This window comes from Rousettus aegyptiacus, unplaced genomic scaffold (genome assembly GCF_014176215.1).
Source record: "Rousettus aegyptiacus isolate mRouAeg1 unplaced genomic scaffold, mRouAeg1.p scaffold_m13_p_6, whole genome shotgun sequence".
Classification (NCBI taxonomy): Eukaryota; Metazoa; Chordata; class Mammalia; order Chiroptera; family Pteropodidae; genus Rousettus; species Rousettus aegyptiacus.
The window spans coordinates 88,406,384-88,431,483 of record NW_023416309.1 but is presented as its reverse complement, the minus strand read 5'-3'; the positions used below and the strand labels follow the sequence as shown (position 1 = coordinate 88,431,483).

At 33.7% G+C, this 25,100-nt stretch overlaps 1 protein-coding gene and 2 pseudogenes across 3 annotated transcripts in view; all 3 read left to right on the top strand.

Annotated features, from left to right (window-relative positions):
• GDPD1 (glycerophosphodiester phosphodiesterase domain containing 1) overlaps window positions 1–24,887 on the top strand; it is a 38,087-nt gene extending 13,200 nt beyond the window's left edge. For 2 of the 3 annotated variants that reach the window (XM_016123108.2, XM_016123107.2), the window contains exons 3-11: window positions 6,291–6,426; window positions 8,568–8,613; window positions 15,173–15,291; window positions 15,784–15,873; window positions 16,633–16,704; window positions 18,271–18,404; window positions 20,545–20,604; window positions 23,114–23,165; window positions 23,565–24,887. In XM_016123108.2, coding sequence (XP_015978594.2) covers window positions 6,291–6,426; window positions 8,568–8,613; window positions 15,173–15,291; window positions 15,784–15,873; window positions 16,633–16,704; window positions 18,271–18,404; window positions 20,545–20,604; window positions 23,114–23,165; window positions 23,565–23,687 — 832 coding nt within the window. In that variant the 3' untranslated portion in view covers window positions 23,688–24,887. The remainder of the gene's footprint in view (window positions 1–6,290; window positions 6,427–8,567; window positions 8,614–15,172; window positions 15,292–15,783; window positions 15,874–16,632; window positions 16,705–18,270; window positions 18,405–20,544; window positions 20,605–23,113; window positions 23,166–23,564) is intronic. The other variant, XM_016123109.2, reaches the window with a different exon arrangement.
• Window positions 7,301–7,419, top strand: LOC118604877 (annotated as a pseudogene).
• On the top strand, window positions 14,929–15,047 carry LOC118604818 (annotated as a pseudogene).
• Window positions 24,888–25,100: the final 213 nt, after the last annotated feature.

Genomic DNA, 25,100 nt, shown 5'->3' with positions numbered 1-25,100 from the left:
AAATTCAAATAAATTCCTCGACATAGGGGCTATTGTAATTTGTATGTATTGTTTTTGAGGAGTTTCAAGTAATTTCACTTCTTTTAGAACTAGAGTTTTAATTTCTTTTCTGGAAATATTGAAGCCTTGGCTTCCCTAACTCTTTTCCGTGTTTGTCACCATGTTGTCACAAATTCAGCTAAAAAATATCTGGTGTTTCAGTTAAAGTAGATGCCTGTTGTTATTTATGAAAAATTTTGAAGGCCAAGTGATTTAAAAAAAAAAAATTTCTTGCTATGTTCTATTTGTGTATCAAATTTGAGATAGTTGTATTAGAATAATTTATAAATTGTCCTAGATATACTTACTATTTCCCTAAATTTTTATTTATTAGCTTGTTAGTAAGAGGTTAGCATAAAATAAATGGAGAATGTTTTGCATATAATTCTCAAACATTTCTAAAAATAGCCAACATTTCAGCTAAAGGCAGACTTTATACTTAGAAAGATTTCTTAGGTAATATATATAATTTTTTAAAGTACAGGAAAATGTAGATAACCCCTGTTCTTGCTCTCCCTTCACACGCTCATATAAAACAAAAAAAAGAAAAAGAAAGTAAGACGTATGTGACCAAAAATCAGTAGTACCATTTTTTTTAGCTGTATAAAGCGTCTTAGAATTTTATTTCAAAACTATTTGTTGGCAATATATGTTACTTTCAGCTTGTACATTTTTTTATTCTTTTTTTTTTTAAAAATTAAACATAGTATAACAACAATATTTAAGGAAATTTAAAAATATGGGAAATTTATTCTACCAACCTAAAAACTGTTTTTGTTTGCTTATTTCTTTGTGATTCTAGCAAATGCGTAATTGGCAAACAGATCTTTTCTTCTAAAGGTGGGTATCCTTTAGAAGAGGACACAATTTACAACTTAATTATTTACATCTTAGTAAGAATTACATTAAGGAGCTTGGCTTATTTGTTTTGTCTAACAATTGATGGTCATCAGGACACCGAACTCCCTGGGGAGGGTTACACAAAGAGTAAGGAAGCAGTATGAGTCTTTAGCAGAAGACAGCAAGTGGCCATTGGGTCTTTTGGAATGGGATGCTGATGTGGGTAGGTGAAGTAAGAGAAAATGGGCAAGTGGTTGGCTCCAAAGGCAAATTTTGCCAGCTTCATAATTTTAAAGTCATTATATCTGGACTAGCCAAGGATCTTAAAAATCATCTAATCCAGCTCCCATCACTGGATGCTTGCGTTTCCCACAACTTCATTCTTTTTTTTTTTTTTTAATTAAGTTTATTGGGGGTGACATTTGTTAATACAATTGTATAAGTTTCTAGAGTACAATTCTATAATACATCATCTGTTTATTGCATTGTGTGTTCACCACCCAAGTCAAATCCGCTTCTGTCACTATATATTAGACCCTCATTCTTTCTTCTTTAACTAATGAAATAGCACACGTTTTTTGATAAACATTAAGAAACTTTTACTTAATAGTTAAAACTTTATTCTTTATTATATAATATTTTAATATTACATGTTTTAGGTTTAAGAATAAAATAGAAGATAACATTTACCCCATTTAGGAGATTCACAGACAAAATAAGAATCATAAGTGCTTATGTCTTGAAAAGGATGTTCAGTTTTTATTAGATTAAATTCCCACTGTAATTCATTCTGTGATGGTGGAGAGATTGATGTCAAAATGTCTTTTAGATAAAATATATTCATATTGTAAGCATTTCTCTTTTTCTGTTATAAAAGTTTATGTAGGCATTGTTTTAGGACCCCATTTTCTGCTTTGCTTTATTGCATTTCACAGGTATTGCATTTTTTACAAATTGAAGATTATGGCAACTCTGTGCTGAGCAAGACTATTGGCACCATTTTCCCAACAGCATTTTCTTACTTCATGTCTCTATGTCACATTTTAGTAATTCTTACAGTATTTCAAACTTTTTCATTATTGTTATATTTCTCATGGTGATCTGTGATCATTGATCTATGTCGTTACTATTGTAATTATTTGGGGGCACCATGAACCACACTCATATAATAAGACAGTGAACTTAACTGAAAAATGTGTGTGTCTTGACTGCTCCACCACTGGCCATTCCCCATCTCTTTCCCTCTCTGTGGGCCTCCCTCCTCCCTGAGACAAAAAATATTGAAATTAGGCCAATTAAGAACCCTACAATGGCCTCTAAGTGTTCAAGTGAAACGAAGAGTTGCCCATTTCTCCCTTTAAATCAAAAGCTAGAAATAATTAAGCTTAGTGAGAAAGGCATGTCGAAAACTGAGATAGACCAAAACCTAGGCCTTTTGCTCTAAACAATTAGCCAAGTTACGTATACAAAGGAAAAATTCTTGAAGGAAATTAAAAGTGCAACTCCAGTGAACGCATGCGTGATAAGAAAGCACAACGTTTTTGCTGATGTGGAGAGTTTTAGTGGTCTGGATAGAAATCAAACCAGCCACAACCCTTAAGCCAAAACCTAATCCAGAGTAAGGCTCTAACTCTCTTCAGTTCTGTTAAGGTTGAGAGATGTGAGGAAGCTTCAGAGGACGTGTTTAAAGCCAGCAGAGGTTGGTTCATGAGGTTTAAGGAAAGAAGCCGTCTCTGTAACATAAAAGCCAAGATGAAGCAGCAAATGTTGATGTAGAAGCTGCAGCAAGTTATGCAGGAATTAATTAATGAAGGTGGCTACTAAACAACAGATTTTCATTGTAGATGAAACAGGCTTATATTAGATAAAGGTGCTATCTAGGACTTTCATTGCTAGAGAGAAGTCAGTATCTGGCGTCGCAGTTTCAAAGGACAGGCTGATTCTCTCGTTAGGGGCTAATGCAGCAGGTGACCCTAAGTTGAAGCCAATGTTCGTTTACCATCCTGTAAATTCTAGGGCACTAAAGAATTATGCTGAATCTACTCTGCCTGTGCTCTGTAAATGGAACAACAAAGCCTGGATGACAGCACATCTGTTGACAACATGGTTTACTGACTATTTTAAGCCCACCGTTAAGCTCGTTGCTCGTTGATAATGTACCTGGTCACCCAAGAGCTCTGATGAAGATGTATACAGTGAAATTAATGTTGTCATGCCTGTTAACACAACGTCCATTCTGCAGCCCATGGATCAAGAAGTAATTTTAACTTTCAAGTTTTACTATTTAAGGCTATAGCTTCCATAGATAGTGATTCCTTTGATGGACTGGGCAAAGTAAATTGAAAAACCTTCTGGAAGGGAATCACCATTCTAGATGTTATTAAGAATACTTGCGATTCATGGGAAGAGGTCAAAATATCAACATTAATAAGAATTTGGAAGAAGTTGATTCCAACCCTCACAGATGACTTTGAGGGGTTTAAGACTTCACTGAAGGAAGTAACTGCAGATGTGGTGGAAATAACAAGAGAACTAGAATTAGAAGCAGAGCTTGAAGATGTGACTGAATTGCTGTGATCTCACGATAAAACTTTAGTGGATGAAGAGTTGCTTCTTATGGATGATCACAGAAAGTGGTTTCTTGAGATGGAATCTAATAAAGCTTAAAGTTAAAAAAATATGGAAAAATCATTAAAATAGTTTTGTCATTGTGGGGTTCTAGTTACATATTTTCATCTTGATGTTTTCAAATGTTCCTTATAATAGTGTTCTGATATACATAAAGTCTAAAGTGAGATGAAATCTACTCCTGGTAAAGATGCTGTCAGAATTGTTGAAATGACTACAGATGATTTAGAATTTTGCATGACCTTAGTTGATAAAACAGCGGCAGGGTTGGAGAAGATTTATCCCAGTTTTGAAAGATTTTCTACTGTGGGTAAAACACTATAAAACAATATCACATGCAAAGAGAAATCATTCGTGAAAGGAAGAGTCAATCGATGTGACAAACATCATTTTTGTCTTATTTTAAGAAATTGCCGTAGCCACTATAGACTTAAGCAACTACCACTCTGGTCAGTCAGTGGCCATCAACATCGAGGCAGAACCCTCCACAAGCAAAAAAGATTATGAATTGCTAAAGCCTCTGATGGTGGTTAGCATTTTTAGCAATAAAGTGTTTTTTAAAGAAGGTGTGTACATTTTTTTTTTTTAGACATAGTGCTATCGCACACTTAATAGACTACAGTATAGTGTAAACGTAACTTTTATATGTACTGGGCAACCAAAAAATTTGTGTAGCTTGTTTTATTGTGACATTTGCTTTATTGTGGTGGCCTGGAACCAAACCTGCAACATCTTTGTGTTGTACCTGTATTCTAAAAACTCAAATAATTCAGGTAATATATATGAAGTAAAATATGGGCCTTCTCAAATCTCTAATTCCATTCCCAGTAATGTTATTTTTCAGAGGTAACCAATGTACTGATTTGGCCTATATCTTCCTTGTCTTTTGAAAAAGATTATATATGAACTCTATTTTACATCAGTAGGATCATACTGTACCTACTTTTTATTTTTATTCAGATATACTTCAGCAATTCAATTCGATGTGAATACTTTATTCTTTGAAGTATAATACTTACTATGGATATGGATTGTTATTGATCAACATTTAAGTGGTAATTAATTAAAATTTAAAATGTTTAGATGTTGATGACTAAAACATGGCTCCATGCATCTCATTTAGGAATGTGTTGAATGCCTACAATATGCCCAACATCATTAACATTAGAAAATGTAGAACAGACATAGGCCTTTTCTCTCTAGGAATTTAATATGTAGTTGTAGAGTACCTAACCTTATATGAAACCACTAGGAAAAAATTTAAGCACATGGAAATATATTACACAAACTGTAATTTATCTCCTTTTACATTTTCTTACTCTATTCTGCTCATCCCTGGTCTTACTCTTTCTATTCCTGAATTTCCTTTTCTTTTTTTTTCTTTTCTTTTTTATTATTTTTATTTATTTATTTATTTTACTTTTTCATGCCTACAGCACCTGGTCTTTCTAGGTTGTCTCTTACCCAAGTACTAAACAGGCCTGACCCTGCTTCCGAGATCAGAAGGGATCAGTCTTGTTCAGGGTAGCATGGCTGTAGACCCATTCCTGAATTTTAAAAAGGAAATTGTTTCTAAAACTTTCTTCCTGCTCAACTATGTTTACTTTTTCTTCATCTTGATATGTCACCTGTGATAATTTTTTTTCATCTGTGGTAATCGATATTACTACAGTGCTATGTAGGCATTTTACATATATAGACATTTGTGTCTTTTCATTCATGAATTCAATATTTAACAAATATTTCATTCATGAATTTAGTATTTAACAAATACTTTTGAAGTACCATTGTGCAAGGGCCTGTGCCTATGCAGAGATAGCTGTCTCTGAAGTGGGTTCCTCTCCCACTTCAAAGCTTAAGTCAGGCACTTGCATCACACTAAAAAAAAAGTCAGGGCTTACACTGCACTGTAGCTTTGCAGTAACTTTCAAAACCAGGAAGTGTGAGTCTGCTAACTTTGTTTTTTTTCAAGATTGTTTTCACTATGTGGGGTACCTTGAGATTGTGAATTTTAGAGTGGATTTTTCTATTTTTGCAAAAAACGTCATTGGGATTTTGATAGGAATTGCATTGATTCTGTAGATCAGTGTAGTATTTGGATCTTAACAATATTAAGTATTCTGATTCATGAACGTGGGATGTCTTTCCATTATGAATATCTTCTGTAATTTCTTTCAGCAATGTTTTGTAGTTCTTATTGTACAAGGCTTCTACCTCCTTGGTTAAGTTAATTCCTAAGTTTTTTATTCTTTTTGATGTTATTGTAAATGGAATTGTTTCATGATTTCCTTTCCAACTTGGATGCCCACCCCACTTTTATCCTTGCTTAACTGCTCTGGGGAGAATTCTAATCCTATATTGAATTACAACGGCAAAAGCTAGCATCCTTTTCTTGTTTTCACTCCTTTCATTTTATAGATGTGAAAATGTAGGCCCAGAGAGGGTATTTACTTGCCCAGAGTTATACAGCAAGTTCATAGCAAAGCAGGAACTGATACCCAGATCTCTTACCTTCTGGTCTAGTCTTCTTTCCATTTTATTGGGTTGACAGAAATAAAGATAATGCTTAATGGAAAGGAGGCAGCATGATTCTCTTATTCTAAGTTTATTTAGAATGTTTTCTCATCAATAAATCATAATAGATGATAGTATTGAAAAATTTTAGTATTATGGAGTTTTTGCTATTTGAGTTATAATTCTGAATTTTTATATCTGAAGGTTATTTTTATGACCTAAATGTTTACTTAAGTTTCAGAATGTCATTTTTCTTTGTATTTCTTCAGTGCAGTTACGATTGGAACTGATATGCTTGAATTGGACTGCCACATCACCAAAGATGAACAGGTGGTTGTGTCACATGATGAAAATCTAAAGAGGTCAACGGGGGTTAATGTAAACATCTCTGATCTCAAGTACTGTGTAAGTAAAATGTATTATAAAGTAATATCTAGTAGATATTAGGGTCTGTAAGATTTTTAAAAACAGTGATAGATAGCGCCAGATAGTGCTTAAATAAATAATTAAAAAACTAATGATAGCAATTAAATAATGACTGTCAAAAGAAATTTTAAAAACTATTATTTCAGTGAGGATGTACTCATTCCATACATATATAGAGACTTGTTTTAATAAGTATTTAAACAAAATTTCCAGAGTTCTCAAATGTAAAGCTGCTACAGTTCAACTTGCTTGAAGTATTTTATAATTTATTTGATTCAGATTAAATATATGAATTAGTCTTAGTCTTCAAAATGTAGGCAAGGGCCCTTTAAAAATTTGATTTTAGTAGTTTACATGCTCATTATTATAAATATTGATAAATAGAAGGAAAAATGCTCAATTTACCACCTAAAGAAAACTTATATTAACAGGATACTATCTTTATGTAATACCCTGTATGTTTTTTACATAGTTGTGATCCCACTATATATTACGTATGTTGTATTTGTAAACACTTTAATATTTTGGCATGATACACATTTTTCTGTGCTTTTTCTTTTTGTAATAGACTTTAGTTTTTAGAGCAGTTATAGATTCATAGCAAAATTAAGTAAGAAAGTACAGAAAATTCCCTCTGACCCCACACAGGCACAGCCTCCCCCCACTGTCAACATCCCACACCAGAGTGGTACATGAACCTACATTGATATATCATCTCCCAAAGTCCATAGTTTACATTAAGGTTCATTCTTGGTGTTGTACGTTTCATAGGTTTTAACATAAGCATAATGACAGGTATCCACTAATGTAGTGTCATATAGAATAATTTTACTCCCTTAAAAGTCCTCTTTGCGTCTATGGCCATGCCATCCTGAACCTGCCTGAGCTTGTCTGATCTCAGAAGCTAAGCAGGGCTGGGCCTGGTAAGTACTTGGATAGGAAACCACCTAGGATTACCAGGTGCTGTAGGCATTAAAAAAAAAAATCCTCTTTGCTCTGCCTGTTCATTTTCTTGCTCTCTTAATGGCTGACCACTGCTAAGCTTTTTACTGTCTTCATAGTCTTGCCTTTTCTAGAATATCATGTAGTTAGAATTATATAGTATTTAGGCTTTTGGGATTCCATACTTATTTTTCATAAACATTTCAAATGACTGCAGTTATTCCATTGAGTAGATAAAGAGTTGTTTTTAACTGTTCCTCTCTTGTTGGACATTTGAATGAGTTCTGAGTTTTCATCATTATAGATAACACTCCACTGAATGCATAAAGATAAAAATTTTCTCTATGTTTCTATGCTTATAAAAGTTATTTAAGAGATATTTATATTTCTTATATTTATGAACCTACATTGATATATCATCTCCCAAAGTCCATAGTTTACGTTAAGGTTCATTCTTGGCGTTGTATGTTTCATAGGTTTTAACATAAGTATAATGACATGTATCCACTAATGTAGTGTCATATAGAATAATTACATAAGAGATATTTATATTTATAAAGATATTTATATTTCTTAAAAGTATTTATACAAATAAAAACTTATTTCTATATTTAAAATTATTTCCCTAAATAAGCTCCCAGCAGGAAAATTATTAGGTAAAAGATTAGGAATATTATAGTGTCTTAATATATATTGGAAGTTACTATTGCCAACTTGCTTTTTAAATATTTAAAAGAGTTCTAAAATCTGATAATTAGAAGAATTTTCATTTGGCTGTACTCTTACAATTATTGGGCATTACTATTATATTGAACATTTCCTAATTTGCTAATTTTTAATTAGCATTTATTTGATTGTGAGTTTAAAGATTTTTCTATATGATTTTTAATCATTTTTCTTTTTTTCTTTGGATTATCTCTTCTTAACATTTGTCTTTGTATATTTATTATTTAGAAAAGTTCCATATTAAATAGTACAGATTTCTTGTAGGTTGTGAAATTAAGTAATTATGTGATTAATTTGCTGAGGATGTTCTGCTAAAAGGTGCCTTCTGTAAATATATGTGATGTTTTGTTCTTTTATTTTATGAAGTAGCAAATCTTTATGTCTTGATGTCAGACATGAAAATGCTTTTGATTTTTTGAGAGCTAACTTCTTTCCAATCATATCTTTTAAAGGAACTCCCACCTTACCTTGGCAAACTGGATGTCACATTTCAAAGAGGTAATATTCTCCTTTTACAGCTTAACCATTTACATTGAAGTATATTCATTTATGCTGAGAATTAGATATACACGCATGTTCTCGTGTCATACAGTAAGTTCTGGCTAAAAGTTCTGTCCTCAAAACTTAATCTCTCATGCCTACAAATCTGAAATCTTGACCCTGAAATGATAAAGTCCAGAGATTTAATTGGCTCATTCTACATTAACTCATGTACAGTTAATTTAAGCTTGAATACTAATGACAAGAAACCCAGATATTATTGGGGATACTTTGTACTTCTAAAGCTTCAAATTCTAGATTTTTACTATAACTCGTAGTAATCATAAATAAATTAAAAGAAATTGAAATAACCCCTTTCAGATCCTGACTAATTCTCTCACACTTGATTCTATGTCTTTTAGCTGCTCCATATTTTAAATTATTAAAGAGAATTCTATTACTCAAATAAACCATCCATTTCCAAGTCATCTTTACTTTTTAATCACCAGCATAGAAGTTTTCTTTCTTTTGAGGGAACATTTCTCATAATGAAACATGTTACTTGGCCCAATTTGTTAGTTTTAGAATGGAACATGTCAGAGTGGAAAATACACCACCTTGAGAAGATACAGGTTGCTGAGCAGGTACAGTCTCCCTCACTAGCGCAGTTCAGCCTCATGTTTTGAATGATTCAAGTGTAACTCAGTAAAACTGAAAGATGCTACATGTTATGGTCTTTAGTATGGTTTGCATATAGTTAAAACCTTGGTTAAATGTCAAGGGTCTATTGATATTAATTTTCAAAAAGAACTGTAACTGCTTTGTGAACTAAATTTAAAATTGGCCAGTGTAATTTCACCTTGACTGGGAGATTTTAGAAAGGCAAATAAAAATCAGAAATTTGTTTAGATATTTCTAAGGTATATTTAGATGTTGATTTTGCCTTCCGGGTAAGTATCATTAAACTGTGTTGGTTTGAGGAAACACTTTTTTTATTCTTGTAATTAATAGGATTATATTTGCCAAGCTATTCTAATATCTGTGTCAGCTGTAGACTTATGAAAGTTAAGAAAATTGTATAAGTGAAGGTTTTCCTATTTTTCCCTTTCTAGAGCAAAGCCAAGGTGTACAAAGATTAAAAGATCTTTCAAGAAAAAAATTTTTTTTCTGTTGTTTACACCTCCCTCATAAAGTCATAAAACTTTTGAATGTGAAGAGACCTTTGAAACTGTCTGGTTCTGTCTCCTCCTGTTATAAATAGATAAGGAAACAGGCCTTAAAATGTAAATGTATTTGTTTAAGGTCGAATAGCAATTAAGTGACACAACTAGGTCTCTCTTTCCCAGACCAGTATTCAGCTATACCATATTGCCTCTCCATTTGAAGTCTCTTCAAATGCCTTATTAATAGCTGTGCCATGTCCTCTGAAGTTCCAGACAGCTGTAAAGAATAGTTAACTTTTGTTAATATTGCATTTAACTCATGATTAACTTAAGACTATGCCTCAAATGTGAGGTTTACTGTATTTGAAACAGACTATTACATAGTACTGTAAAAACTTGATTCATATTTGGCAAAGATTGTTCAGTTTTTCCTATTCTGTTCCCCTGCTCAGCACTCTCACTTGCTTTTCTTTAAATACTGGAGAGAGAGAGAGAGAGAGAGAAAGAGAGAGTGAGAGAGAGACAGACTGCGATTCTCAGAGGAATGCACATATCAGACCGCTTGTTTTCTTTGTGGTTCACAACTGGAGAACTGTTTTCTTTTAAAAGTACTTTGATATACCACAGGTTACATTAAAAAGAAAGAATGTAAAAATCTGTTAACCAAGGAGTTTGTTATTATTTATCCTACTTACATAAAAGTAGTCTTTTTTCATGAAAAATAATAATTTAGATAATCTAGAGTTGATTGTAATGATCAGTTTTAAACTTCTAGCATGTTGTAGAGGCCACTTCACGCAACATTTCCTATGGCATACTCTTGCCTAGCATTCTTTTCTTTATTTTTTAATTAAAATTTTTTTTTCAGTTACAGTTCACATTCAATATTATTTTAGTTTCTAGCATTCTTGTTTTCCTGTTATTTTCCTCTTTCCCTTTTTGTGGTATTTCCCAGCCAGATATGGAACAATACTGGGAACAAACTTCTTTTTATGCTGGCTGAGACATCTAATTTAAATATCTTCTCATTACTTTAGCATACTTTCTTTTTCTTAGCATGTTAATTTTTTTGTTTCCCCCACTATTTGGTGCAATATTGTTCTTCTGTAATATGTCATTTTGCTGGCCCAAAGTTAGTTTTGTCTGTTTAACCTTTTTCTAATTTACTCCTTGCATACGTCTTACTTGAGTGGAAATTGCTATTGCCCATGACAATTCTTTTGACTATTAAATTACACTTTACAAACTTAACAAGCTAACAGAATTTTTAGTTAATTAGAATTACACTGTCTAAACAGAACTTTCTGTAGTGATAACAGTGGGGGATTTTTTTGCATTGTCCAATACAGTGGCCAAGAGCACTTGAAATGTGACTAGTGTACCTGAGGAACTAAATTTTTAATTTAATTTAATTAAAATTTAAATAATCCTATGTGGCTAGTGGCTACCATATTGAACTGCGCAGTGCTAGAACATCATGTTCACACTTTTTAGGTTATAAGTAACAGAAATCAGGTTACACTTGCTTAAAGGATAAGAAAGAGATTTATTTTATCATTAACTGTCTAAGATGGTGGATCTGACATTGAACATTATTAGATTCAGGGTTACAAAAAGGACTCCTTTTTTTATTAAGTTTATTGGGGTAACATTGGTTAATACAATTATATAATTTTCAGATGTACATTATAATTCGACATCTATATATTCTATTGTGTGTTTACCACCCAAAGTCAAGTTTCCTTCAGCTACCACATAGTTGATCCCCTTTACCCACTTTACCCTCCTCCTACTCCCTTATATTTGACCCCCTTTACCCTGTCTACCTTCCCCCTCCTCCCCTGCCTTTACCCTTTGGTAACCACTAGTCTATTGTCCATGTCCATAAGTCTCTGTTTGTTTGTCCTGTTCATTTGTCGCTTTTCGGTTTATTTCCCACATATAAGTGATATCATGTAATTTTCAACTTTTTTGGTCTGGCTTATTTTGCTTAGCATGATTGTCTTCAGGTCTATCCATGTTGTCGCAAATGGCAGTATTTCATCTCTTCTTATAGCTGAGTAATATTCCATTGTGTATACATACCACAGCTGCTTTATCCAGTCATCTATTGTAGGATACTTCGGTTGCTTTCATGCCCTGGCCACTGTGAATAAGCTGCTATGAACATTGGTGTGCAAATATCTTTTCAGATATGGGTGTTCAAGTCTTTGGGGTAAATACCCAGTGGAGGGATTGCTGGATTATATGGTAGATCAATTCTTAGTTTTTTGAGGAACCTCCATACTGTTTTCCATAGTGGCTATACTAATTTGCAGTCCCACCAGCAGTGTATGAGAGTCCCTATTTCTCTATATCCTCTCCAACATTTGTTATTACTTGTCCTGTTGATTATAGCCATTGTAACAGGTGCAAGATGGTATCTCATTGTGGTTTTGATTTGCATTTCCCTAATAGCTAGCGATGTTGAGCATCTTTTCATATATTTGTTGGCTATTTGTATGTCCTTTAGGGAGAAGTGTCTGTTCAAGTCTTCTGCCCATTTTTTATTGTTATTGAGTTGTATGAGTTCTCTGTATTTTAGATATTAGGCCCTTATTGGAGGCGTTGCTTACAAGTATATTTTCCCATTCAGATGGTTGTCTCTTTATCTTGTTGACGGTTTCTTTTGCTGAGCAGAAGCTTTTTAGTTTGATGTAGTCCCATTCATTTATTTTTGCTTTTACTTCCCTTGCCTTTGAGGTCAAATTCATAAAATCCTCTTTAAGTCCAAGGTCCTTGGGTTTAGTTCCTATGTTTTCTTCTATGCATTTTATTGTTTCAGGTCTTATATTCAAGTCAAAATAGACTCTTTTTTGCTTTATTCCATTCTTCTTCTCTTAAGTGAATCTTAGCTTCTTTTGCTGTAGATGGATTTTGTGTATGTGAAGGGGAACATGATCACTGACAACCATAAATTCACATCCTGCCTGCACTGTGACCCCAGGGAAAAAAAGGCAATTTATCCTATGCATTTCAAGGGAAAAGTTTTACAGAATGACACTAATTGGCCCAGCTTGGGTCATGTGTCCACCTTGAAATATTCACTGTAGATAAAGAGATAAGCAATTATGATAGACCAGACCCAGGCCATATGCCTACCATGAGAGTGAATTAGAAGTGGGTTGTTGTTGACAGCTCAGTATATTAACATAATTAGTTTTTGTAGTTCAATTTTATAGTCTATGATGAGTCTAAACTCTTTCAGTTGTAAGTGCTAGAAATCTATCTCAAGATAGTTCAAGAAAAATTTTTTAAAGAATTTATTGGTTATTTTAACTAAAAAGTCTAGAGGTTATGTTCCTTCAGACATGACTGATTTCACTTGCTCAAAAAAAATTGGTTTTTATTTCCATTTCTTTGTTCCACTTTCATTTTTGTTAGCTTTGTTCTTAGACACACCTTCTCCACATAAAGATGGACCTCTGACAGCATCAAAAATACATTATTCATTCAGCTGAGGATTTTAGATCTCTCCTAATGACCCTATTATTGTGCTTAAAGGTCATGTGCTCTCTCTGTGGCCAGGGAGATAGAACCAAATGATTGACAGTCCCATCAGAATGACCTTGAGCCCCATCTGAACTACTAGGAGTAGGAAAAAGGCAATAGAATAGAATTTGGAACAGATAAAAAAAAGTAACTGGTTTTTCTTTGCTTTTCACATGATTCTTTATTATGATTAATGTTCTGACATGGATTTAATTTGCTTTTTTGATGTGCTGTACAATAAGGGTGAAATAAAGAACCTTTTACCATTTTGTTATTCACAGATTAGTAGAATTGAAGTTTCAGATAGGAGAAATTTTATAATAGTTATATAGTATGTAGAGTATAATATACAAATGATTAGGGTCAAAAGGGACTAGGGAAAGAATAAAGACAATAACCCTCAGGAAATATAAAAAATTATTAAAATTCTCTTGTAGTTTTTTCATGACTCAGTTTTCTTTGAATTGAATTTCATTGATATAATTCTTCAACACATTACAGAATTAGCATGTATTTTTCTTGCCTGAGCATATTTTTCTCAGTCTGAAAAATTCAGTGAAGATACCAGAGCAAAATTTAAAAACAATCTTAAATATCCACTAGTAGGATGTAGAGGAGGAAATAATGTTTCTCTTTCTACCCTTCTAGATTCTCAGCTGGGGTTCTGTAACAAAAGAGATTAACAAGAGAAAAACAAACAAGTTTATTAATATATATGTCACATGGGAGAGACTCAGGGATGGCAAGATCCTGAGTTTATATAGCATCTTAACAACAATAAAAAAAATAAATGTTTAGAAAAGTGATAAGACAAAGGAAAAGGACTTTGGGTTTCTAGGGTGGCAAACTGTAGGTGGCAAATATATGGGGGTAATAAAGGATAGTCAGTACTTTGTTTGTTATATAGAGTCAGTCCTCTGGTGCTGATACGGGTGTAGGGTTATTGGTGACTAATTTTTGTACAAATTTAAGTCTTGTTTTTAGGCAAACAGGGAGAGCAGAGAGTTCTTTTTGGATCTGCTTCTCGATTGCCTTCAGTTCAAAATAATCTTTATGCCAAAGTGGCATAATTTGGAGTGGCAAATGCTGCTACCGTTCAAGGGGAATTGTTAAATTAAAAATATGAAATTGTTGTACAACTACTCAATAGAGTATTTTTTTGAATTTTTAAAATCATAATTATAGAATAAAATCAGTAGATTATATCAAAGTCAGTATCATGGTTGTGATATTGTATTATAGTTTTTACAAGAGATTACCATTGGGGAATCTGGGTAAAGGGTTCACAGATCTCTGTATGTTATTTCTTGTAACCACATGTGAATCCACATTTATCTCAAAAAGCTTAATGAAAAAACTTGAAAATCATAATTATGAATACAGTATATTAACATGCAATATTAATTTTTACTTATGTAAAAAAATCAAGTTAATATCTGTAGGTACTCTATAACTCCATTATAGAAAAAAAGAGTTGGGAAAGTACACCAAATGGTCACAATGGTTATACCTATTGGACTTTAGATGATTTTTGTTTTCGTCTTTAAACTTCTCATCATTTTGTAAATGTCCTATTATGACTACATGATTTTTCCTAATTATCAGAAAATAAAAATTATCTTTTAAAAATCCATTTCAAGTCTACGGTCATGCCACTCTGAACAAGCCTGACCCTGTCTGATCTCGGAAGCTAAGCAGGGTCGGGCCTGGTTAGTACTTGGATGGAAGACCACCTAGAAAGACTAGGTACTGTAGGTGTAAAAAGTAGAAAATAAAGGATTGCAAGCTGACAAGATCTTTGCAATTGTGAGGTCAACCAAGGGTTGCCTCACCTAAAAGAAAAAAAAAGACTGAAAATACTTTTCAACATCTTGCTTTCTCAGCATGCCAATGTGAAGGAGAAGATAACCGAATTCCACTACTGAAGGACATTTTTGAGGCCTTTCCTAACACTCCCATCAACATCGATATCAAAGTCAACAACAACGTGCTGATTAGGAAGGTACTTAAGGCATTGCCTTCTCTGAGTGTGTTGCACCCACTTTCACAAACGAAATAAGGCTAGAGTAGGTGGCCACATAGATTGATAATGTTCAAGGAGATGTGATACTCTCCGGATCAGTATTGTTTTAAAATGCCCGAGTGGAAGAGATCACTTACCGTAGGAAAGCCTGTTTTCAGAGTGAGTTATCATGTGTTGGTCATGGATAAAAGTGAGCTCCTGTGAACCAGTAATTCTGGCATTTATATAATTAACTTCTTCTAGTGTATGTCAAATTACTAAATAGTTGTATTCTATGAGATAGATCATATAATGATAAAATATAAGTAACTTTTTATATTTTATAAAATAATCTGAATTTATACATTGGTTCTTCCAAAACTTTATACTATTCACTGGCAGATAGTCAGTTGTAACCCATCTTTTTAAGTGAAATAATGTAAGTAGATTTAAAAATAGGGACATGCATAAAAATTGAATTTTCACTTGTAGGTTTCAGAGTTGGTAAAGCAGTATGGACGAGAACACATAACAGTGTGGGGTAATGCCAGTTATGAAATTGTAGAGAAGTGCTACAAAGAGGTAAGCTTCAAAAATGATACAGAATGGTCTCTTTGTTGTTGTTCTTGAATACCTATAAATAATAAGTTATTACAATGATAATTTTGAAAATTATTTTATTTCATAGCTTTGTTATAAAGATAGATGGTACTGGATGGAAGCAACTAACCAGAAATTTACTAACAGAGATCATTATCTTATTTTAGATAATGGATTTAAGAGATAATGGACCTTGCAATTAAAGTTCAGTATAATTGGACTGGCTTACAGGATTATTTTCACATGTTAATATTAGTCGTTTACCAACATTTTATTATATACATTATAAAACAAAATATGATTTCTATCTTTTCTGTTCTTCATTAGGTAGTTTAATTTTTTTGTGTAATTTTGAATTAAGGAAGAAGTAGTTTTGAATTAAGGAAGATATCTTTCAACTCAATATCTCAAGTTTTTCTTTACCCTACCTTCCAACTAGAATTAATCAAAAAAGCCAGGATCATGATTATCAAGTATTATATGTAAGTAGGGCCATCTACCCACTGAAAAACTTTCTGATTGAAGAAACTATATCTATAAAAAGTTAGTTTTGATATATATTTTGAAATGGTATGCTAAGCCTCCATTAGCAAGTTTAGCTGTATAGTCAGCTAAGAGAATTTGAAATTTCAAATGTTAAAAAAACTTAAACATCGAAGATGCTTTTTCTGAATACAAGTGATATTGAAGAAGAAATATGATACAGTAGCAATTCCAAAATACCAAATTCTTCCTTCCTAGCAAAGAAGGCAAAAACAGAGAACCAAGATCAGCAACATTACAATTAAAAGTATAACTGGGGCCCTCATTAAGGCAAGTACATTTTATTTATGTGCAGCAGGCTCTGTGATATACTGAGGGAGCTTGTGTACAAAAGGAGAGAACAGAATAATTACTGGTCTGAGTGGCTTCAAATCCCTAATAATTTAAAACTAAGACTTTCCTTAACTAATCATTGCCTGATGATATTTCATGTGTCATTAAAAGGGAGATAATATACTAGAGGCTTAATAACCTGCTGATCTTTTTACATCATTCACATTTTTTTTTTCCAAATAACAAATAGTATTAATAGCAAATGCTGGGGAAGATGAGGAGAAACCACTCAATTTTTTTGGGTAGCGTCTTACAAAACTAAACATACTTACCATATTAACCAGCAGTCTTACTCTTAGGCATTTATCTCAGAAAAGTGAAAATTTATATACACAGAAACCTGTACGTGAATGTTTATAGTAGCTTTATTCATAATGCCAAAAATTCGAGAAATGACTCAAATGCATTTCGATGGGTAAATGGCTGAACAAACTGACATATCTATCAATGCCGTGTAAAAGGAAATGAATCATTGATACGTACAACAACCTGAGTGGTCTTCGAAGATATTTTGCTTAGTGAAAAATTAACCTCAAAAGGTTACATACTGTATGATTACATTTATGTAACATTCTCAAAACTATAGACAGGAAGAGCAGAGGAGTGGCTGTCAGGGGACAGTGACTAGGATAGAGAGTGGATGCAAATACAAAGAGGTAGCACAAGGGGGTTCTCATGTGGTGATGAAACAATTCTGTGTCTTGACTGTGGTGGTGGTTACATTAACCTATACATATGTTATAATTGCGTTGAGCTATACACATGCACAAATGCATTAAAAAGTCCCAAACTTCAGCAGTAGTGTTCAAACATTATCGTAAAATTGGCTCAACAATATTTGTCATTCATATTATGAACATGCAATGTAATTAAGTCATGTATCTTAAAGTACGATTTATGAGAATTTTACTCTAGCCCTTTAATTCCCAGATGCTAGAAACTAAAAAGAACTACACACTGGTGATGGGAAAACATGTAGCACTTATACTCACTTAGTGACTTTTTATTCACTCATACTTAATGCAATGATCCTTAACCTTGGCTTAATGTTGGAATTACCTAAACAGTTACAAAAAATACTAATGCCTAGGTCCCATCCCAGATATTCTAATTTAAAAGATATGGGGTATAGACAGTTGTTAATGCCAGTGATATGCCAATATACTGTTCCACACCCTCTCCCACCAGCAGTACCAGTTACTGCTTTTACTCTTTAGTGATAAGCACTATCACTAATGGACAGAAGCGGTGTTGCAAAAGCAGAGAGTAGGAGATAGAGAAACTTTAATATCATCAATGAACCCTGTAGGGCTCTAAGATACATCCTGACCCATTTGTCAAGGACTAGATATTTCTAAACACAGTGTGTTTAGATATCGATACTTCAGGGAGTACTTTTAACAGATGTCAAGATACAGTCTTGGGAAATTTTGAGGTTTGTGAAATAATCCTCTTTATTTAAACAGTTGGAAAGTAACATATAATATTGTTTGTGTCTTTTAGAATTCAGACATTCCTATATTCTTCAGTCTACAGCGGGTTCTGCTCATTCTCGGCCTGTTCTTCACTGGCCTCTTGCCATTTGTGCCCATTAGAGAACAGTTTTTTGAAATCCCAATGCCTTCTATCATATTGAAGTAAGTGGTTACCTGTTTTCATCAATTATCAAGGAGTACTAAGATAAAGCTCATTAATATCAGTGTCAATGATAAAGAATAGATTGCTGTAGTTATTTTCATGTTTGATTATCTAACCTATTTTAATAGCACTTTTTGACATAAAAACAGATTCTCTAAAATGAATAATAAAGGGACCCATCTCAGGGAATAACAGCTTTTTGTGCCTGTGTATTCAGAAGTCAGGTAAAAAAATTGCACTTAACCGTTGAAGCCTACTAATCCTTTTATCCTAACATCAACTAGCAGTTGCCCTCCAACTTCCCTTCTTTCTGCTTCATTGACAGCTATACGCAGCTCAAATTTCATTAAAGTCCAAATTCACCATTAATACATTAAGGAAGAAAAACAACCGCCACCACAACAACCATCCAACAGAAACCTCCGGAGTGGGGAGAAAGAAAGGGATAGATTTAGTTTCTATAAGATACTCTTATATGTGCATAACTTCTCTAGGGTACACACTAATTTACTATGAAGATCAAAAAATAAAATAAAACACAGCATTGCCTGGCAAATAATAAGCACTTAATAAATGATAGCTTTTATTGTTGAATTATCTTTAGCATTATTATTAAAGAAAGATAGCTTCATCTCACAATCCTGTGCCCTTAGAATGTGATATCTAGCTATAAATTTATATGATAACTGAGTCATCACAAAGGAATTCGGAGCTCCTGGGGAGATCATTTAAATGTGATTTCACCTGTATGAAAACTTTTTCCATCCCCAAACAGAACTTTAAAAAATCAAGCTTAACACTCGAAAATTATTGTTAGAAAATATTGGTAAGAAAAGCAATTTGGTCAGTAGCTTTGTACTCAGCATCTATGTTTTATGATTGTTTTCCAATTCGAGTTTCTTAGTGATGAGTATTTTTATCTATTCCCAATTATATTTATCAGTAGCCTTTGTAGCTTTTTTTTTTTTCCAGGCAAAAGAACAGAAATCACTTCGTGTTTACAAAGAAACCATTTTCATTTGCTAGATTAAAATGATTCCTAATCATTTATTCCTAAAGTACTTAGCTTTCCTCTGGCCTGGAATAGACTATTATGCTCTCTACATTATCTCCATGTGTTCCTTTTAGAAGCAAAAATTATTGAAAATAAAGACATCAATATACTTCATAGCATTAATCTTTTCTCTAAAAAGTGATTATGGATTAAGACTCAGGTAGAATATTATGTGTGTGCTAAATGTTTGTTGTTGTTGTTGTTTTTATGGAAGACAATAGATACTTCCTAAGACAACATAATAATTTGTGTTTAATGAGGTAATTAGTATTTGAAATACTAAATCCCTGAGATTCCTGAAATTGCAACCAGGACTTTCCACCCTGGCTAGATTTAGGGGGAAAAGGAATTTATTTAGAGAGGTTGTAATAAAAACTGAATTCATAGAGAAGGAATAAAATGAATTTAAGTGTAGAGACTCAGAATTATGTTAAGAGTATAGACAGCCTGCATTAGAAAACAAGAAATGAGGATCTGGGGAGATCAAAAGTCACCGCATGCTGTTAAACTTAGAAAGAAGCTGAGAAATTGTCATAGTAGAACAACTAATCCAAAATTTCATATGAGCACAACCCGAAGTTAACGATACCTATAGTTGTGTTCCTCTTGAAGAAGGAACTCAGCATGGGCCTAAAAGTCAAGTATGCTCTAGATATTGAAAAGGAAAGAAAAAACAAGATTTTTTTTTTAGTCTCATTTTTACCCCAAGTATTTTTTCATGTATAATAAAGTTTGGTTGTATGTTTAAATCTACTATATGCTAAGTTATAGGAAACAAAGCAAGAGAAAGGAGCTTTACTGAAAAAGAGAAGCTACACGAGCACCAGGCACACAGGGTCTCTGGAAAGATACTTAAAAAAAAAAAACTTTGAATAACAATAGCAAAAAGTTAACTTAAAATCAATAGAAGCGGAAAACCCACACGGGCTTTATTTTAATTTATTTAATTTATTTTTGCCCTTTTACAAATATTTTTTGAGTACATACTTAAGTGTAAGGCACTTTGTTTTTGAACTTGTTTTATTTTATCACACTATTATATTCCTGTGTTTCTAATTTATGATTTAAATTTTATTTTGCCTCAGGCTAAAAGAACCACGCACCATGTCCAGAAGTCAAAAGTTTCTCATCTGGCTTTCCGATATGTAAGAATTTTAGTTTCCTAATATACAAGTTATTGTTTTAGCCTGATCTGTTAGATACTATGCTTATAATTTAGTGCAAGCTTTCTACATGTAATTTGTAACAAGGATGTGTTGAGGACCTACCATACAAAACTAGATGTGTATGAATCATTTAGAACTAGCTTAATTACCAGTCACAAAGCTTTAGGAGGAATCTGGGGAGATAATCTCGTTCAGTTTAAGGAGAAAATTGAGCACTGACCCACCTAAAGTTAAGTGATTTACTTGGGGTTATTTAGCTAGTAAGTAGCAGAGCTGGGATATATAACCATTCCCTTCTGCTTATTTGCTGTTTCCACTAGCCTAGTGTCAAAAACATGAAAGGAAGTGTTGCAGGAAGCAACACCCGACAGAGGAAATTGGACACTCAGACAACTTTGTTAGAAGGAGGAGAATTTATTAGGCCAGCGGAGTGCGTGGGGTAACAACTCCATGCATGAGCTAGGTCTGGTTAGATTTATTACAGTTTATATACTTTTGCAGTGTCCATGCAAGGGGCACGTGATTCCTTTGTCTGAGGTTTCCCATGTGCATTCTTACTCAGGATGGGGAGGGGCTGCATGGTGGAGGAATTTCCAGACCACTGGTTTTACAGGTCGTTTGTTTTGTTGAACCTGCGACCTTGGCGTTTTTAGCACCATTACAGGATTCTTGAACAGAGAGATGGGACCTGCTCAGCAGATTCCTATCCAAGGGCTGAGTTTTAATTGTAACATAACAAGCAGTTTTACACAGTCTTGTTATTCCTACACAGCTACAGAGATAAGGAAGAACATTAGTTGGTTGACAAGCCGTCAATCAACAGATGTGAGCTGGAGAGTCTTTAAGGCGGGGGAGGTAGCTATGGGAAAACATGTTCCCTGAAGAGCACTGGGCAGAATGTGGGGAGAAAGCAGTATTAACCTGCTGAGTCAGTTATTTCTGCAGGCCTTTTTCCTTTGCATTTTTTCAGATGCTTCCTCTCCTCTCTCAGAAGTGTGTATAGCAACACAGTATGTGAAAAATGTATATTGACTAATGGCACATTTCTTAGAAAAATCTGCACCGAGACTTAATAGCAGAAGGAAGCCCTACTTATAGATTTGGCATGTACTTCCCAAGACATGTTGAGTTTATTTTTAGGTAAAAACCACAAAATTATTGAGCTGTATTTTGCTTTAAAATGGAAACTTGAATGCTTCAATATAGCCCTTAGTCACAGCCTTTTTAACTTAGCTTCACTTTCAAAGAGATAGAAAACTAGTTTCATCTTTTCTCTGTGTCACAGAGTTTATTGGCTTTTTTTTTTTTTTTTGCTTTATTACTGATTTAATTTCTAGTTTTCAAAGACACATTTTTAATTTAATTTCAAGGACACATTTGGAATTTAATACACATGATTTTTTTTTTCCAGCATCTTTGATAGGATAGCATGATGGTCCTGGGCCACCAGCCTGGACCTTGTGGCCTTAGGAAAGACCTGGGTCAACAGGGCTTGCCTCCCTCTCCAGACAGGGGGTCATCCTTACTTCATCCACAGCTAGAGTATTGGGCAGAGAGCCAAAGGGAGAGAAGGGCTTGGCTCTGGCCCCAGGCTGTAGCAGCTTATCAGCTGCCACAAAGTTTCTCCAGCCAGCAATGGAGGGGACCTGTGCAGCAACTGCCTGGGTTACTACCACTTGAGCAGTGGGTGGGCCCTAGCACACCCTCTTACAGTTGTACGCAAAGCAGTTAATAAATTAAAACAGCCTCTTCCTTCATCACTGACCCCCCTTCAATCACACGGGAGAGGCCAAGCAGAAAGCAGAGCAAAGAGGAATTGGTTGATTCCTGAACCTCTAACGGATGCCATGGCCCTTTCCTCTAGGATTAGGCAGGACCCTCCCAATTCAAAAAGTGCATGGGATTTTTAGTTTCTGTTATCTAATCATTCTAAAAGTTCACTTCGAAGTCAGATCTTTGGAACTAAGAAATGGTTTGTTTTTTTCCCCTATATGTAGGATAGTGTAATTAATAGACATTAGATTCCAAGATAGCTCACAAAAGACCAATCCATTCTGTGAATGAACTATGATGTTATAGAACTTGACTCAGGTTCACCACCGTACTTTAACCTGCAAACTTAGGAACACAGACTTCCCAGCTCTTTCTCACTCTCATCATGGCTCCAGCAGGGAGAGTGAGGAAGCCACTGAGCTAGCTGCTTCAATAAGAATGGGTCTCGAGGATCTCGCGGTAGCAAGGAGTAGAAAGAAGGTTCTGGTTGTTCACCAGCAAGCAGCCAGCAGTAAAGAGAGGCCCAGCAGTAAAGATATAAATGCATCCACAGCAGTTATTATTATTTGAAGCCATTGCCGGTATTGCGGAAGCGTTGGAATTAAATTCAACTAGGAATTATAAACTCTGAATTGACAAAGTTAGGACTGAGGACTCATTTTAGTCCTTCGTAAGGCTAAGAAGTACCTAAATCTGTTCTGCTTTTCTTTTCTAGTTTGCTAATGAGAAAAGCTTTGTTTGACCACCTCACTGCCAGAGGCATTCAGGTAAATTTCTGGAATGATGCATTTTGGAAACAGCAGAGTTTACCAATTTAACACAAGTGTAAGGGGCAGGAACTTTTAACTGCCTTAACTTGGTCCCAGCTCCGATGATGCTGCTTTACTGGTTCACATATAAAGACCTTACTTTCTTAGAGTTAACAGGAAAACATTGGCATTTCAGTAACTAGAGTCCACTTACGTATAGCTGAGAATAACTGAAGCCAGAGGGGTGGGACAGTGCATATTTAATGAGCGAAGTGGAATATTATAAAGGGTTCAATGATTTCTTCACATTTCGGGTTACTTCTAAGCGTGGGGAGATTGTAGTGGATAAATGCTATTATAAAAATAATTTTCTGTGTTACCATTTCTTCTCATACTTCTCATGTTTCTAATTTTCAGGTGTATGTTTGGGTATTAAATGAAGAACAAGAATACAAAAGAGCTTTTGATTTGGGAGCAACTGGGGTGATGACAGACTACCCAACAAAGCTTAAGGATTTTTTACATAATTTTTCACCATAGTAAAGGAGGTATTCAGAAGCATTCAAAAAAATGTGAAAAGACATAAGAAAAAAATTTTCACCGTTATTTTCCTAAGCCATTTCCAGAATGGTAAAAGGTTAAATCAATTAAGTTTTTATTACCTCATTTTTAAGCCTGTCTGAGAATGTAGAAACTGTATATTGTATATTTATTTTAAACAATATTGCATATTTTACATTTATAAATAGTTTGTTTAGAAAGATAACTGGTTATAAGATGTGAGTAGAAGATTATTGATCAAAATTGCTCTATGTGATTCTGTTATCAGTATTTCTGAAATCAAAGACTGTTGGATAATTTGATATTAGCCTTCACTGGAATTAGGGCAACTAATTAGTAAAACAATATTATTGAAGGCCGTTACAGCTATTCTAAGTTGTCTTGTTATTTCTACGTACATCTTAGTTAAAAGGGAAAAATACAGTGGAAGGAGAGCTTGGAAATCAATGATGTAGTTATCTGACAAGTTGTACATTGTTAAGAGAAGGCAGACTCACAGAAATAACTGAAAGCTTATTACTTGATCAGAAATAAAATCTGTAGGCTGAATTTGATTTCTTGGTTGCTGTTGTTAATGGAGACATTCTATTTGGAATTTTCTTCAGGTGTGTAACAATGCTGCTGTCTGTTTATTTTTATTTTTGGTAAAGATTCAAATTGGACTTATAATTGTAAATTAAGACAAGATCCAAATAGTCATATTTTTATGTTTTCTGTAAAGAAATGTAAATTTTCCATTTTTGGTAATGACTAAATGTTTGGGCCTAAATTTAGATTTTAAATAACATTTTGAATCCTAATTATATGAAACTGATGAAAGTACATATCATTGTTTTTAATACTTACAGTATAAACCACCTGTTCCTGACCATTTAAGACTTTATTCTTCTGATCACTAAATGGAAACAGAATTTCCCAAAGCATTAGCCATCACTATCTCAGCTTTTCTGATGTGACTTTGTGTAAATCTGTTTTTAACCTTTTTGACTAATTTTCATGATCTCTTTGGGAGGTAAATATAATCTGGACTCATAAGTGTCTTTTACCTTGATCTCATCTCTCATTTGTAGTTTGCCAGTTTATAGCTATGAAGGATGATCATACTCTCACCCGTCCCTGGATGACATAATAACATTTGCTTTTTTGTTTAAACCAAAATAAAGTTTTCCAAGAACAAAATAAGGATTCTTCGTTGTTTTTATTGCAGTCATAATTTCACATATGCTTTATAGATTTTTTTGTAGATTTTTATGAAGTGATAAATTGATGAGTAAATGCACCTGAGATTTCTCTCTGGAGTAAGGAAAATAAAAAAAAAATATGGAAACACTTTTATGGTAAGGAAATTCCTTCTTGGCATTTGAAAAATCACTTAGGTAGGTAATCCATTAA